Source organism: Limulus polyphemus, unplaced genomic scaffold (assembly GCF_000517525.1).
Source record: "Limulus polyphemus unplaced genomic scaffold, Limulus_polyphemus-2.1.2 Scaffold978, whole genome shotgun sequence".
Classification (NCBI taxonomy): domain Eukaryota; kingdom Metazoa; phylum Arthropoda; class Merostomata; order Xiphosura; family Limulidae; genus Limulus; species Limulus polyphemus.
In genome coordinates, this window is record NW_013666588.1 from 261,234 (window position 1) to 279,976 (window position 18,743).

Sequence of the window (18,743 nt, forward strand, 5' to 3'; positions counted from 1 at the left end):
GGTCTTGTTTAACAAAATCTGCCTACAAGAAAATCTGTCACCAAAGTATACCAATATACATATATATATATATATGTATACACACACACACACTCCACAATAGTAAATATATATATATATATATAGCTGCAAGTCTGCAGTATGGCTTAAACTAATCTTACAAATATTAAACCCATCAAGTTTGATTGTGGGAGCTTGCCTATTCTCTTGACTGTAATGGCAAAACTTTGAAGGTAGGTGCATCATCTCTTGATTTTGACTTTGCCCCCTGGAAAAATTTCTGTAAACGTCCATGTGTGTAATTATAAGCTGGTGGAAGGTCTGATATTGGATGTGCAGTGTTTGATTAAAGTGTAAATGAAATAGGGAAGTGATCACTAAAAATTTCAGGGTGAACTTGATTTTGGAAGCAATTAGTTTGGTACAATAATGTAATCTAAAACTCTGTGTGTGTCATTTGCTGAGTTGTATTTTGTTGGTGTGTTCGTGTTGATTATGTGCATGTTATTATTTTCTAGTAGTGTGTGGAGTGCAGTTCCTCTATTATTTGTGCAAATGCTGAAGTAATCTGTGTGTGAGGCATTTAAATCTCCTATGATTATTAGTTTAGGGTGTTTATTTATGCATCCTTAAAGATAATTTATATCTAGGTTTTTTGAGGAGGAGCTATATATGGCAACTATTGGTATGACATTGATATTATCTAAATGGACATTACAGAATATATTTTCACTTGTTGTTGAGGTTAGAGGGACTTCTGTTGATATAATGTTAGCTAAATTTTCTTAAAAAGGACAGCTATACCTCTATTGTTGTTATTTGTTGTGGCAGGGATTGAGTAAGATTTATTAAACCCCAGAATAGTGGCATTTGTTTATTTTTATTTTTACTAATGTTTCTAATATTATGATTATATCTGCATTGACATTGCTGTTGAGATCGTGGAGCTCAAGTTTCTTAAGAGTTGAAAGAGCCGTGATTATTTATATATAATATTTTTAGGTTGTGTCTGAATTAGCTTCATTATGCTAATGTGTTTCTGTGCTTAATGTTATGTGATGTGACTTTAGGTTGGGAAGAATAAAATAATACTTTGTTACATATACATGCAATTAGTGCTTCGTTAGAAGTTTCAGGTAGCTGCCATTGGTGGGGAAGCTTGAAAAACTCTGAAGCATGCTAGAAAGTTAACGGTGTATTTTCCAATTCCTGAATATTCTGAAATGCTACTCTGGTGTTCTGTGTTGTTGTGTTATGGGAATCAGCATTTGCATGATGTTGTTTTTTTTTTTTTTTGTTACTAAATGAGTTATTTGCTGTAAAATGTAATGTTTGCAGAACAGTTAAGTTTAGAGGTTGCATGTCTTGTGATTCTAATGGGTAATCTGGGATGGTAGGAATCTGCCTGAATTGTTGTGCAAGTGTCGCTATGTTTGATGGAATTTGCAGGGGAGGTGTTCTAGTATGCTGGGGTTGTGGTGCTCTGTCTAAGAGAAATGTAAACTGGGCTTTGCCCTTTGTTTGTTTTGTGGTAAGAAGGAAATTTAAAGCTTTGCTTTGGCATTTGGGGCAAACTTTATAACTAGCTGCGTGAGGGCCCTGGCAATTTAAACATCTAGCCTTGTCACACTGATTAGGGAAGCACTCCACCTTGTGCGACCCTCTGCATCTTACGCAGCTTGGGTTAGTGTTAGAGTAAGGTTTAAACTGCCCAAATGTCTGACATTTGAAGTACTGGATCATATGTTTGAATGGTGGGTTGGCAATTTCTGTTTTTTGTGTTTCATAAAAGAGGACACATCTGTTGGCAAGTAGAGAGTCAGTGTTCTTTGTTTTCAAATGAAATTTTAATCTATGTTGTCTTTTGGTTTGAATGGAAAGATATAATTCTCTCTACTTTCTTAGGATGAAAGCCTGATGCTACCAGGTTTGTCATGAATTTATGTTTCTTCAAGATCAAGGTCTATACTTTTAACAACTATTGTGCATAACTGGTAGGTGTCTGCTAGTGTGTGTGTATGCTAGTGTTGCCACCGGAAACTCCTTTAGGCCAGTGGGCTAATAGTTGGGCAGTCTCCTTAGGTTGATCACATTTTTACAACAAGACCACCTTTGGGAAGATGTAGTTCCTTAGATTTAAATGTGGGAAAATGTTTTCTAAACTCAGCAGCATTTTTTGGTTGATGAAGGATATATGGAACTCCTTCAGCTATTAGTGGTGGAATGTTTAATTGTTTCTGTGTGGCTGCATTAGATGTATTGGTTAGTGCTGTAGGTATGCTGCATGGTGTGGTGTTAGTGATTGATTCAACATTAAATGTTTGTATGTTAGTTTGATCATCAGAACTAATACTTACCTGTGGAGTCTTCTTTTTCCTCTTCTTTCTTTTTCTATTGATAAATCCTTCATTTTCAGACCTTGTGTTGGCATCAGTGGGTGACAGGGCTATGGAATCACATGAATCTGTATCTGAGTCCATGGATATTTTGTCTTGAACTGAGTTGTTGCTAATGGCATCAGGAAGAATGGTCCATAAGCATACCTGTATCTCTTCACTTGTCCTGGCTGGTCTTGTAGATCTTGTAACAACACCCAAAGAATTAGTTGCACTCGTGTTTCCAGGGTTCATTTTCTTTCATTTGATTCAGGGCTAGTACCACTAGACAAAAAAAGAGAAATATAAAGTGATTATTCAAGAGTTCCAGTAAAACACAACTGACCTGTACTGCTGACTTCTCTTCAAAAAGTGACCTAGTATTTTCATGTCAAGAAATAATACTTATATAGAACCTACATCTTTTGAAGAGATTTAGTAGCTTGTAATTATAATTAATTAAATTACTGAATCTGAACAAGACGATACATTATACTGGAATAATAGTTTGGGGAAATATGTTGTGTTAGTACACTAGGGATTAAAATTTACGCTTTGTCAGGATATAAAAGACTGTTTAGTGTACGTAGTATTAATTTATTTATTTTGTGAGTTAATATTGTATGATTGTTTAGTTTTTTTCTTATAATAAGAGAGTAAAAAGCAGACGATTTTTGGAAATTGTGTCTATAATTCATTGATGTTGAGACTATCAAACGCTGCATGCAGTACATTGACGTTGATAATATAGAAATTTTTAGAAGGTCGCCAGACGATTAAGAGATAAACATATAAATATTGTGAGATGAGAGGAAACAACAGACAGACAATAGCAGAAGAGAGTGATAGGCCTAACATTTAATATGTTAAAGTAAGACTAACAGTAGAAGAGGAGAGAAGAATAATAATTTATTCTGTCAAAGCATGGTTTTAAAGTAATTGAATCAGCCTGAGCGTACTTTGACAAAAGGAACAGTGGATATTTTGAAGAAAGAAGATCAAACGATCACTGGAAGAGCAGTATAAGGCTTGTAACATGCACCACAATTGTAAGTGAATTATACTAGAATACTAGTGAGATAGAAATAGGGAAGGTAGTTCAGCTTGCCAACTGAAATTTTAAAGTAATTGAATAGACCTAAGTGGACTTTTGACCAGAAGAAGAGAACTATATATAGTGTTTATGATATGTCTATAATCTCTATAGTGTAAAGAATTTGTTGTACATACATTTACTTGTTCTGAATGTGTGTATGTGTGTGTATATATATATTACTTTGAAAACAAGTGGAATGTATGGTGTTTATTTATCGTTTAATTTATCGCCAACAAGTCACAGACACCTAATGTAGAAGAATCCTAAGCCCAACAACACAGTATATAGTTATAGTATTAAGAAGTATGAGTAAAAGCCCTTAATTGACAATTGGCAAACATAACATTTGACAGGCTTATGCACAAAATAAAGAAAGCATTTATTATGTATAAAACGAAATATATATTTGAAATCATTTATTGTGTTTTCTTATGTCTTGGTTCTTGCTGAATTCAGTCATTTGACTTTGAGTAGGAATACCTTGCCCCCCCCCATTCAACTTTCTTTATTATTATAGTAACATATTCTGAGTTTCAGCCATATAAGATACATAGTAATTGCCAGTTCCAAGTTCAGTTGAGAAAGGAAGATGGTTGCTGTCAGAATTTGCAACCTGTATGTGAAAACCTTGCAAAATACATATTGTTAGATATACATGACTGTTTAAGTTAATGCAAGTATTATGATTTAGATGGTAATAAGTATAGTGCAAGTGTTAAATTTAGTTATTTTTTTATAAGTGATAGTTTATTGCAGGTTTGTTTATGTAACTGTGTGCAAATCATACATTGTGTAGTTCAACTGTTGTGATTTGATGTTATATTGCTCAAACTTCTCAATTGTTCTCATTGCTTTAACTGAGTATTGTTGCATTATAATGTTTAATATTGTGTGGAATGTTTGAGACTGCTGTTGTTTGTATAAATATATGTGTCAATAAAGTTAGTTCGACATAGATTGATAGATAGATAGATCTAAACTGCATGATTGTGAGTTTAGTCATAAAGAATGTATAGTGGTGATTTTTTAAAAGTGAGTTATCACAGATTGTATTGTAATAACAGAGTAGAGAGGAATAATTTGTCTTGTCAATTGTGTTTTAAAGTAATTGAACCATCCTGTATGGACTTTGATGAAAAAGAGACAATTATTTAAAGTGCTTGATACAACTGTGGTAATCAACAGTATAACAAATATTTGTATATATATGTTTGACTTGTTTTAATATATTATTTAAAAGAAGTGGACTGTGTGCTGTTTGTTTAGTGTTGAAATTTTTAGCAGTTACCACATTTGTATCCAGCACTTTAAATAATTGTTTCTTTTTTGTCAAATGTCCACACAGACTAATTCAGTTACTTTAGTACACAATTGACAAGACAAATTATTCTTCTATACTTTGTTATCACAATACAATCTGTGATAACTCATTTAAAAAAAAATCGCCACAATATTCTCTTTATGGCTAAACTTACAAGTACGTAGTTTAGATCTATATCTCGTCACTTAACTAACTTTGTCTTACTTGAACTGCATTTTGGACACACACACAAACACACATACTTATATATATATAGCCCAACTGAGGTCTAGAACTTTTGAAACACTACGAGATATAGTGATGTAATAATACTCAAGAAAAACTTAGAAGGTTCTATTAACATGCACAATAATACAACAATCACCAATGTATGACAGTTGAATTACACAGCATATGAATTGCACAGTTACGTAAACAAACTTCCAATAAACTATCACATCTGAAAATAACTAAATTTAATACATATTTAAATTAAAGCAGTCGCATATATCTAACAAGGAGAAAGAGAATTTTGATGAGAAACAACAAGATACTATTATAAAGATACTAGATAGCAAGTTGTTGCTTGTGGGTGCAGACCTGAAGGCACATGTAGGAGAAAAAGTAGATGGGTTTGAAGGGACGTGTCAGGGGTGAGGCTATGGAATAAGAAATGTAGAATGAGAGAGATTGCTAGAAATGGCAGGGAGTATGGAGTTGTTCCTGACAAACACTGGGTTCCAAAAGAGAGAGGAACATCTCATCACATACAAGAGCAACCAAAAGATTTCAGATTGACTACATCATAGTTCGAAGGAGTGATAGGAAAAAGGTGTTGGATGTAAAAGTGATACCAGGAGATGCAGTAGCACACCAATACAAAATTTTTATGAAAAATAAGAGGAACAAGAAGAAGGAAAAAAAGAAAGGAATTGAGAAAATTAAGGTGTGGAATCTAGAAGGAGAAAACCAGGAGAAATACAGAGAAGCAGTGAAACAAAAGATGCAAGAGATTCAAAAGAGTGCCAGAAAAGCAGAGTTACTGGAAACTACTGGATAAATGCGTAATTCAAGAGCAAGACAAAAGAACGAGGACCAGAACAGAAGGAAGCTTGGTGGTGTAGCAAAAAAGTATAGCAAACCATCAAGGAAAAGAAAGAAGCCTTCAAAGAATAGCAGTTAAAGAAAGAATACTATTCAAGAATGGTGTACAAGAGGTATAAATGAAGGCAAAGAGAGCAGTAGCAGTGGCAAAAAAGAGGCAATTAAAGATTGGTACAACAACATGGAAATACCGGAAAGGGAGAAGAAGGTATAGAGAATAGTCAAGGAAAGGGAGATGGCAAAGAAATAACATGGTGGTGATCATATTAATTAAGGACGAAGAAGGAAAACTCCTGATGAATAAAAAGGCAGTAAAACAGAGATGGAAACATTACTACAAGGAATTACTTAAAACCAAAAATAAGTCAGAAAAATTGAAAGTGACACCACCAATGCAGACCCAGTAACGGACATCATTAGAGCAAAGGTCAAAAAAGCAATTAGAAAAATTAAACTAGATAAAACAGGAGCTCTATCAAAGATTTTCTTTGAGATGGTCAAGGCACTAGGAGATGGATTTGGATATGTATGGACCATGTTGAAGAACATTTGGAGGGAAAAGCAGATACCAGCAGAATGGAGAGAGAGAGAGAGTCTATTGATACCCATCTACAAGCAGAGAGAAGATGCTCTTAAGTGTGAAACTATAGGGGAGTAGACATTGACAAAATATGGTTTGGGTTTTGGCCTGAGAGAGATGCAATCTTAATTCTGTGACAGTTGCAGGAGAAGTATCTTGAAAGAAACAAGAAGCTATACTATGCATTTGTAAGTTTGGATTACAGGATGATATGAGTATTAGTATACTGGTGCCTCCAAAAGAAAGGAGTGCCTGAAAAGCTATTCAGATTAGTGAGAGCCACTTATGAAGGAGTGACAACAATCTTGAAGACAGTATATGGAGAACCAGGCAAGTTTGAAGTAAATGTTGAGCTGCACCAAGGGTCAGCAATTAGCTTCCTGTTTTTCATCGTTATCATCAATGTCTTAAGTAAGGAGTGCTGTAAAGGACCACTGTGGGAACTGTTATTTGCTGATGACCTTGTCATAACAGTTGAAAGTGAGTAGTTTCAAACACAAGTTAAAGTGTGGCAGAAGAGTTTGGAAAGAAGAAGCTTGAAAGGGAATACCAGAAAAATGGAAGTCATGGTAAGTAGAAGAGATAGGAAGAAGGTTAAGATCACAGATTTAAACAGGAAACTGCTGAAACAGCTAGAATACTTTAGGTACTTGAGAGGTAAAATCCAAAGTCAAGGAGGAAATGAAAAAACTGTGAGAGATAGAATCCAGACAGGTTGGGGGAAATGAAAGGAAGTAGCCACAGGCATCTGTGATAAAAGTTTACAAGGAATACTGAAAGCCAAAGTGATTAGACTGGTGCTCCTCTGTGGAGTTGAGACCTGGACCCTGAAGAAGAAGGAAAAAGGCTTGTTGATAAGGGCAGAAATGAGAATGCCGAGGTGGCTGTTGGGAGTATTGCTGAAAGAGAAGAGAATGAATAAGGAAAGAAAGGATATGACAGGTGTCTGTGGAATAGAGGAAAGGGCAAGAGAAGTGAGGCTGGGGTGGTTTGGTCATATGAAGAGAAAATAAAAGAAGAATTAGCAATAAAGAGAGTATTAGAGTTGCTTGTTGCTGGCAAGAGAAGACAGGGCAGGCCAGTAAAGCATTAGAAAGATGGGATTAATAAAGACTAGAATGAGAAAGGAATTGCAATAGACCTGACAGTGAATAAAGACGATTGGAGGAGAGCAACAAATGTGAAGAATGGTGACCCCCTGCTAAAGGAAGACGAAATCATTTATACATTGGTCAAGTTGTACATTGCAATTTTCATATGTTGTGTTTTACATTACATTGTGGTTAAACTTCAATGTATAATTTCATAATAGTTCTGTCAAATGATACACTTTTTTTTTTACTAGATCACTTTATGTATTTGTTTGAAGGACACTTGAAGTAAATTCTGCATTCAGATATTTGTCTATAGGGGTTACAATTTCTGTTATAAATATTTTTCTTGGAGTTATGAAGCCATTAATAAGTGAATTAATATAGTTATACAGTTTTGTTAATATATTAAAGAGACAGAGCTCACAGTTTTTCAACTCCGTTTAAGAAATTTTGAAGTTTCCTGTGCATAGTTTAAGATCTTAATATCAAAGAAGTTATGCATTACGTTAGAATAGGTTTGGATGGATGTTTTTTTTATGTCTTATACTTTTATTATGATTAATATGTGTTCATATTTATAGATAAAACATTTTTTCACATCAAGCTTGAATTTAATTTGGATATGTATGAGAAACTATGTGAATATATTGATCATTCTGCTCTGCCAGAATGATCTGAGCATGTGGTTATAGAAGAAGGGGTCCTATAGTGACCACTTTCCTAACTTGATTTAAGAATTCTATTGGGTTGAATAAGTGCAACTATTCTGCAAGGTATCTGCTTCCATTTTAATTTAAAAACTCAGTCAGCTGATTAAGACAGGAAGTATGTTGTCTTAAACTTTTAGGCCTGAGATGGTCTGGTGGTTAGGGCACTTGAGTCACCATGTGTGGGTTGGGGATTCGAATTCCATCACTGTAAATGCTTGCCCTTTCAGCCACAGGGGCATTATAATATGATGGTCAATTCCACTATTTGTTGGTAAAGAGTAGCCCAAGAGTTGGTTGTGTTGACTAGTTGCCTTTCCTCTAGTCTGTCACTTCAAAACAGATAGCCCTTCAGTTGCTTTGCTCAAAAGTCAACAGAACAAACAGACAAACATAACCTTCAAAAGTGAATGGTTCAGACAGTTTCAAATATGCTTTGTATTGTTTGTTTTTGGGTAGTGGTTTATTCCAAGATATAGCTGTTATTGTTTTGTTATCCCATGCTTTCTTCATGTTCTGTAGCACCTCCTGACTTCACGACCAGAGTTGTAAAACATAAGCTTAAAGCTGCTTAACCTTTTTTCCACTGCTCGTAGCTCTCTTTAAGCAACTATGATTATTTTCACATATTTGTGGTATTTTCAACCAAATATCATATGCAATATAATTCCTTGGGCGAACACTAAAGTTTAGGTCAATTTTTCCCTCCCAAGTTAGCATTGCTGTAAGTGTTATGCACATCAGTAGAAAGTACACTAAATACCTCTATAACTGATGCATAAAATTTTCTAAACATGTTTTGCTTTAAATTATAATAATGATGTCAGTCAACAAATTAGTAAGCCTAACTTTTAAATATTTCTGTAGAATCATAAATTTTACAAAAACTAAGTGATTCTAATAAAAACTTCTGCCATGGAACATGACTCTTTGATGATTAAAATATCAATAATAATCTCAAAACATAGGAAAAAAGCACCTGGTTACCAAAATAAATCGTTCTCAAATGGGAGCATTAGCAGGAAAATGGTTAATGTTTTAAAAAAGATAAAAAGCCTTGATAAAAACAACAAAAAAACATTCCTTACAGAATGGTAATAAATAGCCATATTGTGAAATATAGTATCATAAGAAGCATTGCCATATGAATAAGTACATGAACTATATTAGCATATATCATTAAAACAAAGATTTGGTGATAATATAGGAGAAAATTGTCAGGTATAGGGGTTAAAAAAGGAAAAAGATATTTTAATCCAAAATAAGAGTATAGGGAGAGCTGAACAAATATAGAGATAATTGTGTGATATACAGTTGGTAGGAGTGCTGATTCTGTTTCTTAAATGTGGCTACTGTAAAAGTTCATTGGTAGGAAAACGTTATGTAATTCTTGAAGGTAATTTTTTATTGAAGCTGTGTGTATGTATATATATGTATATAATAATCTGATAACATCAAGATAAATTCTATACATTTATTTGTATCATACTGTCAGTTTATAATATGTTATGTTGTTAATGTTATAAAGGAAGTGTTACTTCACTGGTGTGACAACATGAAATTGGACCTTGTTTTGACAACAGGTGGCACTGGTTGTACTCCTCGTGATGTTACTCCTGAGGTGAGATCATAGTCATATGATATTCTAAGTTATAATCACATATTTTTTAGGGTTTACTTTTTCTGAAGTTACTTCTCAAGTGATTGGCCAGTTTCTATCTAGGATATGTTAATTTCTTTATGAAATTAAAATACCTAAACATAATCTGTTCCAGCTCTGTAAACCCCTAAAATACTACTCTAAACTAAATATAGTTTAAAAGAGATTTTATAATTACTTTTTGAATAGTGTATTATAGAACATTGATGCATTTATTTTCCTCTTACCATAAGTACTTGATAAGGTACTATATGTTTATTTTCTCCCAAAAATTCTATTTGTATCTGAGTAGGATGTGTATTTTACCAGTAACCGAATCATTCAACAGTTACTTTAACTGCTACTGTGAAAGATTAGTAGTAGTACAACTATGTAACATGTAAAACTGTATTAAACATTTAAATACAAGTATGGTACATAGAATGTTTCAGAAGAATTAAACCTACTCCGAATCATTCAACAGTTACTTTAACTGCTACTGTGAAAGATTAGTAGTAGTACAACTATGTAACATGTAAAACTGTATTAAACATTTAAATACAAGTATGGTACATAGAATGTTTCAGAAGAATTAAACCTACTCTGAACTTACAGTCAGCCGTATAACACACACAAGTATCTAAACATCTAAGTACACATTCAGAAAATGTCCTAGGGGTAATGATTATTACTTTGAATTTACAAATGGAATGTGTCTCGCACCTTAACCATATCCTAGCCGTCTAACATGTAGAAATATTCAAAAATCTAATTAATGTTTTTACAGGAAATGTTATAATACTTACCATGAGGTTATAAATAAAACTTGTCTGATATGTGAACATGTACAGCAGTGTAACATACAGAAATATTTCTATATTTATATACATATATTGTGAAGTTAGTGACCTAATGTAATATTACCTGCCTCAAATAAATGTGCTTACCTCATTAATTATATAATTAATGCTTGTTAAGTATCCAATAGCTTTAATGAAAGTAATGTGTATGCAGTGTTGCAACATAGTATTACTGATTGCCCTTCGTATATGCAACATTTTTGCAGGGTTGTCAACAAGCAATTTTAGTAATTTTTAGCATGACATATTTTATTAATGGCTGTGAGTCATTGTAAGACACATGCAACACTTAGTTCAGCAATGCTACTTACCTCTCTACACCACTAAGAGCCATTATCTTATGTGCATCTACCATAGAATTTTCTGTACATGCCAAAATCATTGAACAAACTCCCACCCCTACGTGCATCTAATGACTTAATTTTCATAATGTTGTAGCTCTCCATCAGTAGGCGGGCAATATGACTTTCATGTGCCGTAATCTCCATGAGCACGTTATCATGGGCTCATTTCTTTTCTTGGCAATGCCTTTGTTCAGATGTGTTTCTTCCTATACTTGTTTGAGTTTCTAGTCTACTTAACCCTTTCGAGATGGGTCACGGGTGAAAGACCATATCATCTCGTTTGTTGACTCGCATTCAAAATTTTATTGAACTAGTATTTCATGAATTTATGTCAATAACTTTGATATCAAACAGTAGATTATAATTCAAATTTTAGTACTATATATTACCCAATTTCTTAATTTAAAAGCAAATATTAAAAAACACAAGTAAACATCAATTTTTTGTGTGTCAAAATGTTGAATGCAGCACTAGTTCAAATTAGATGTTTGTGAAGTCAAAATACTAAGTCTATAGTTTTGTACAAATTAGAAACTCAAATTACCAATATTGACAAGCTAGAATATAAAATAAGAGACTCTTATCTTTTCAATTTGCTAAGATATTGCTCATGTAATAAATCAAACACAGTGGCACCCCACCCACCTCTTTCCATTTTTGTAAATCCTACCTTACATATTCTTCTATATATGACATGAATAACCAATCAGAAGCTTTCTTAGCCATTTTAACAGGCTTGGTGCTATTTCTTTCTTTTGAACCAATATTTCAAGCATGTAGGGTGTGTCTGCTCTAAATTTAATATTTTTTTAGACTAAAATACATCTTAGTTACTAAGCTTGATAAATTATAGCAGAATTCTATGGTATGGATGTAGTAATTTATGATTTTAGTTTATTCAAATATATATATATATATATATATATATATATAAAACCTAACAAAAATATTTTGTTTCGTATCTTCCACGGGTAATTTTTTAAAGGCTTAGTAACCTACGTCAAGCAGCAACCAAGTACAAAGGTCGTAACTAGAAGAGATGATTGTTTGCTTTACTTCTTTAGTTACTGTTCTATGTTTTAAGAAAAATAAGTTTAGGAACTTATTTCAAAATAGAAATCATATATATACATATATAATGTATAATTGAAATGTGACTGTATTTTATAAATACTAGTCTACTAAAATACTGCCAAGACAAGTTACTTTGTACAGACCAAAGGTCAGCTTTGTTATTTGATATGGTAACATGAGTGCATGTGCACTGCATCATTGTAACTTTTGTATTGTTAGGCATGCATGGCTGAAAAGTCAATATATTAACAATAATAAATATATATAAATGTATAATGTTATGAGATTTAAGCTATTTAGTCTAAACATTTATGTTTTTGTGTTATAATTTCTAGTCATTGTAAAATGCACGAGTAAAAAATGGTTACGAGGTTGGTCAATTTGATAGACCTCATAGCAAGAGTCTATAATAATCAAGACATGTTGTGGTTCAAAATGGTTTTCCTTGTATGTAAGTCCTAGGCTTTTAGTTATACTACACTGATGCCTACCCTGACATAACCGTGATATTATGACAAACAAACTGCATATTAACAGTCAGAAATATATAATTCCAACTGCAGTAATATTAAAGTCAAATATGCATTTTACAGTGTAACATTAAATTTTAAAATTGAAAGTCATGTAGGGATGGTCTATATATAGCTGTATCATTCCTATATTCTTGCTTGCATGCTTTTTTGCATCACCATCCCTACATCATTTTTTTTTTTTATTCCTGTAAACTCCCAGTGGAGCATAGGGCTGCAACAACACCTCCCAACGGAAGTTGTTGTTGCAGCTACTTGTAGCAGGTTGGTTTTTATGGGGTGGAATTGCTAGCCCCACACCCAACCTTCCTCCTTTCTCATCCTGGACTTGGGACCAGGCAAAGGCGGAGGTTGGCATGTTTGGTGTGGCAGGGATTCGAACCCGCGACCCTCAGATTACGAGTCGAGCGCCCTAACCACCTGACCATGCCGGGACCCCTACATTATTTTACATTTACAAAATGTTTTTATTACTTGTTTTGTGAAATTTTTTTACTTGATTGGAAGTTAGTGTATTTTATAAATGTGTGTAATAACATTTAATATTATATATATATATATATATATATATATATTATTTTTTTATTCCGTCACTTCATACATACCATAAGGGTTGACTCCCTAAAGACACCGATTGTATAGTGTACAAGGCATTGAGTATTTTACATGTCACAATCATCTAATGTTTCTTTATTGTTGGTTGGAACACCACATAACAGGATAATTGTAACATAATTTACACTAGAATTATGATTTATTTTTAATTACTACTAGTTATTATGACAAAGCAATGACATTGTGCACTGCCTAGGAACAGATAGTGGATTTAGGTTTAAACTAATGTTAGTGATAAAGCAGTTGTAGAATTATCTCAACTGAAACAAGAAGAAGAGAGATGAATAATTTGGTGGGTTGGTTACTTTCTGGTTTGGTATCTTAAGATGGTTTCTTGCTTTATTTTTGGGTTTGTTGTATAGAGAAACAAATGAAAGTGAGTGGAAATCATCTTTTAAAGTAAAACTCTCTCACTGTTGATTCTTTAGCATACATATTTGTATTATGCTTATTGAGTACCTTGGCCATCCCTAAATATGGAGTCTATGATAACACTGTGGCTAGCTTTGATGCTTTCTGTCTTATTCACAAATATTCTATTTGTAGAAGCTATAACTGCCATACAAAATAAGTTAAGCAATGACACTATATTTTTTAAAGACCAATTAATAAGAATTAGTAACAACACTAGCCTCTATGAACATTTTAAACTTTGTTATTTTAACTGTTGCAGTTGCTATTACCAAATGGTTAACAGTAGACCTGTGTGTCCTCCTCTGACTTCATTGTAGCAGATATATTTATACAGCAATTTGTAACTATTACAATTACTATCTGCATTACATTAGTCTAAACTGTGTATCAGATACATGGATGACAGGTCTTAAAGTAGAGAGACAGTCATTGAAACAACTAATACTATTGACTTGGAAGGTATTTTGGTTTTGAAATCTAACAAGGCCCAAAGGGACTTGAGAGACAATGAAGGGCATTCAAAAATTTTGTTTCTCTACATCCTGCTCACAAATCTAAGGTTTAATCCAATAGTGAGAATAAAAATTTTAGGGATAACATTAGAAATTTAAAGCGGAATGGACTTAAGCAAAATTTAAGACTATTAAGCACTTGACGTTGAGTGGTTCAAGCATAACAGAGGAGAGGTTTTAGCAGTTAATATTAGCTGTTAAGCCACCTGATGTGCCCACCTTGATGGTCATTGAAACAAAACATTCATCATCATTTAAACATATGAAATCCAGATAACTCCTTCACTGCTGAAGGGTGAGAAGAACAACAGAATACATTTTCTGGGTGTAAAACTATATAGAGAAACAGGCCAACCACAATTAACAGTATTATTTTATTGGAAAGAAATGGATATAGATAAATGTTTCATCTTCAACAGATCTATCTACCCATGAATATTCAAAACGTGTCTTTCAGGTAAAAAGGACATGTAAAAGTAGTTTAATAAACTTCTTGAGTATTTATTCTTAACCAAAAACTACCCTAAAAAGCATTTAAATGCACATTTCAACATGTTACCTATAAATGACTGGCAAAATGTCAACTTTAACATATTTTAGGAGTTAAAAAAATATACATGGGTATTACCATGACTTGTTTTTGTGTGAGGTTGGGTGGGAATTTGAAACAAATAACACATGTAGTGCTGAGTAATCCTAAGTGAGGAATGAGTCATTATTATTCCAATGCATAGTCTATAGCAAGGTTCATGCCACATTAGCAAATGATAGGTTATGAATATAAAATTATAACACCACATTAGGCAGTTTTAGCAGCACTAGAAATTATTTTCCATGACCATCAAAATTTAATTGAAGTTGTAAAGGGAAGATGGTGCACTTGACAACCATACCTAGTAATGCTCATGCATATTTATTATATTCTTTGGCTATGAGAAAATTAAAATATATTATGGGTAAATTTGATATAAAAGTGGTATTCAAAAGTGATAACACAAACTGTGAATGAGAAGGTGAAGAAGGTACAACTAATGAACATTGTTTACAGTGTCTATTGGGAGTGTGGTCGAGAGTATGCTTGTCAAACATAATGTCCTTTAAGGGTACATCTGAAAGAATATCAAAAGACGTAAGAAAACTATGCTGTACAGATTTCTTTTTCTTGGATGCACACTAAAATAACCACCAAATAGACAGAGAATCATATACCAACACAAAAAAGCAATTACAGTTAAAATAAACAGCTATGAATCTTTTCACAAAACAAAAATAATATTGGTTGCAGTGTTTAGGTTCAATTAAACTTATCAGTAGTTCTTGTTTACATTTATAGTGCATGTTTTCACATTATTATGCATACATGTATGTGGAATTATATAATGAAAGGTAAAAATAAGTTCTTGTGTGATTTTAACTTTATTATTCAAAGTGTTTAGATATTACTTAATTAGTATCTGGTTTTGTGATATGTCACTCTTCAGTCATATTTGGGGAAGAGCAAAGTTAAAAGCTATATAATCATTGAGTATTGGTCAAGAGTTTCAAAGATTTTATAGCTCAGCATGCTAAGGTACAGAAATATTTTAAGTGGGCATATAAAAAATGTTACTTGCCAGTTTGAATTTTAAAAAATCTAGTGTCCTAAAAAAAGCAGGCTTTTTTTTCTTACAGATATCAATTACCAGGATTTAGTTTTTAACAGTTAATTACATTTTGTATTCACAAAGCTTTATAAAGCATCACATGCAAGTAGCATACAAACTGTAGATTATTACTATGCTTACAACTGATCACAGACAGTGAATGGTGGTGTCACTTAGTGTGTTGTGGGATTAAGCACCTATGTCCTGCCCTTTTACTGAATTTATAGTGTGAAAGATTACTGATTTTTTACCTTCATTTGTTGGATATTGATGAAACAGAATATCCCAGCACTTTTTGGATGTTATTATTGTAGTTAAATACCTTTTGTTTTTAATTTCCTATAGTTGGTATAACTCTGATTAATATTTTGCATTATGTGTGCAATTTTAATTATGAGTGTGAATGTGTACAGCTTTGATATCTTTTTAATTAACAGGTGTATTATATTTTGTTTTTTTGGTAGGGTTGGTGTTTGAAAATTGTTCCATGTTTTTGATTGTAACAAGTGATCACAAACAGCCTGACAAAAGCTTAAGCAAAAGATCTGAAACTTGTCAAAAATAAATATGTTAACAAGAAAAAGTTGAAAAGTCTCTCATAGTTTTATATCACATTATGAATTTAAAGCACACTTAATTACTTTTTGTGTTACAATGTTACTAAACTTTAATTTTTCATTGCTGTTTTCTTCTTATAAATTTGAAAATTAAATTATCACTGTGTATTTCAGTGTTAAGGTCATTTAACTTTGCTAGCTTTGTGGAATGCTCTAATACTATTGCAAAACATTATTATTGTTTTGAAATATTCTTTAAGTTCATGTCATATAATCTTGTTTATGATATTGTATAACATTGCTTAGACCTGTATTCTTGAAGATTATTTTAATTATAAAAATTTTCCAAACCTGTTAAGCCTGATGAAAAGTATATGCTTGAAACATTATAAAAATAAATGCTTTTTTTTTCTGTATAAGTTGATTTTATGTTATTACATCCCATGTTTAGTGTGTATACTTCAGATAACTTCTTAGTGTGACTTACTGTTACCCTTTAATGTCAGTTTTATATTTCATGTAGTTTGTCAAGTTCTTAGGTATGTATGGGCAGGATTCTTTACAGTAGGTGTCTGTGACTTGTTGGCAATACATTTCAACAATAAACAAATAGTACACAGTCCACTTGTTTAAAAATAATATATTAAAACGAGTCAAACATGTATGCAAATGTTCTTTACACTGTTGATTATTGCAGTTATATCCAGAACTTTAAATAATTGTCTCTCTTTCATCAAATTCCACACAGGCTGGTTCAGTTACTTTAGAACACAATTTAATTAGACAAATTATTCTTCTCTATTCTGTTATTACAGTACAATCTGTGATAATTTCACTTTAAAATCAGCACAATAGCTGTTGGTTACTACAGTTGTATCCAGAGCTTTAAATAATTTTTTGTCAAAGTCCACACAGACTAGTTCAGTTACCTTAGAACATAATTGACAAGACAAATTATTCTTCTCTACTCTGTTATTACAATACAATCTGTGATAATTCACTCTAAAAATCACCACTATATGCTTTTATGGCTAGACTCACAATCACTCAGTCTATATTTATCTATCAATCAATCTAACTATGTCTAACTTGAACTACATTTTGGTTGTGTATCTATAAATAGTGCATCTGAGGCCTAGAACTTTCCACACACTATAAGATATGATGTAATAATACTTGAGAAAACTTAGAAGGTTGTAGCAACATGATGCAATGATACAACAATTGCCAATTTACAACAGTTGAACTACACAATGTATGATTCACACAGTTATGTAAACAAACCTACGATAAACTATCATGTTTAGACATAAGTAAATTTAACACTCGTGCTATACTTAAATTAATACAGTTGTGTATACCTAACATACTTTATGTGATAAATATGATTAACTTCCAATAAAATGAGATTAGGAAAGATTTCTTGAAATGTAACTTCATGCAGAGGGATTTTTCTCTATAATTGAGAATGTATTTTAGTCTGTTTATTTCATACATTATGGTAAGCTGGTCTCTTTAATATATTTTGTATTTATGTTAATGTGATCTCTGTTGGGAGTTTTGTGATAAGATAGATAATTTAATAATAGTCTTTTTTTATATGGCATTTAAATTTTGGAAGTGTTATGATGTTTACATTTTGCTTCTTTTTTACTTGTTGAAAATTGTGTGGAATTTCTTAACTTTTGCAACTTATAAGAATATAACAAAAATAAACATATATTTATATATATATAAAGTCAATCAATTAACCTTATTTATAAAAGAGATTATTGTTGACATTTGGTTTTTAAAATGGATACAGGAGGCCAAAGTTTGGAGGAAGAAACCCAAGCTTTGTGTTTGAAACTTTATTCTAAAAAAATAGATAAGCTGTAGTTTTATTTGCATATCAATTCCTAGTTTACTAACCATTTTCTAAGAAACACACACCTGGCTGTAAATGAAAAACTTGTTCCATAGGCTACAAAAGTAATTCTTGAACGAGAAGCTCCAGGAATGGCCACAGCAATGATGATTGAATCTCTAAAGATTACACCTTTGGCTATGATTTCTAGGTAACCAAAATTTTCTCACTCATAAAAAGCTATGAAGATTTTCATTAGATTATATGTTAAATGTAAAAAAAAAAAAAGTTGTGTATGTATGTATGTGTGTGTGTGTGTGTGTGTGTGTATATATATATATATATATATATATATTACTTTACTAATACGTACTAGTAGATCGTCGTTGTTGTTAAGTAAAACTAACAACAAGAACTAACGTAACTCCGTACCCTTACTAACTACGTACAGTA

At 32.3% G+C, this 18,743-nt stretch overlaps 1 protein-coding gene across 5 annotated transcripts in view; it reads left to right on the top strand.

Moving 5' to 3' along the window:
• LOC106461525 (gephyrin-like) overlaps window positions 1-18,743 on the top strand; it is a 136,493-nt gene that overhangs the window by 51,440 nt on the left and 66,310 nt on the right. For all 5 annotated transcript variants that reach the window (XM_022388520.1, XM_013921357.2, XM_022388519.1 and 2 more), the window contains 2 exons: window positions 9,785-9,877; window positions 18,407-18,501. In XM_022388520.1, the coding sequence (XP_022244228.1) occupies window positions 9,785-9,877; window positions 18,407-18,501 (188 nt within the window). The remainder of the gene's footprint in view (window positions 1-9,784; window positions 9,878-18,406; window positions 18,502-18,743) is intronic.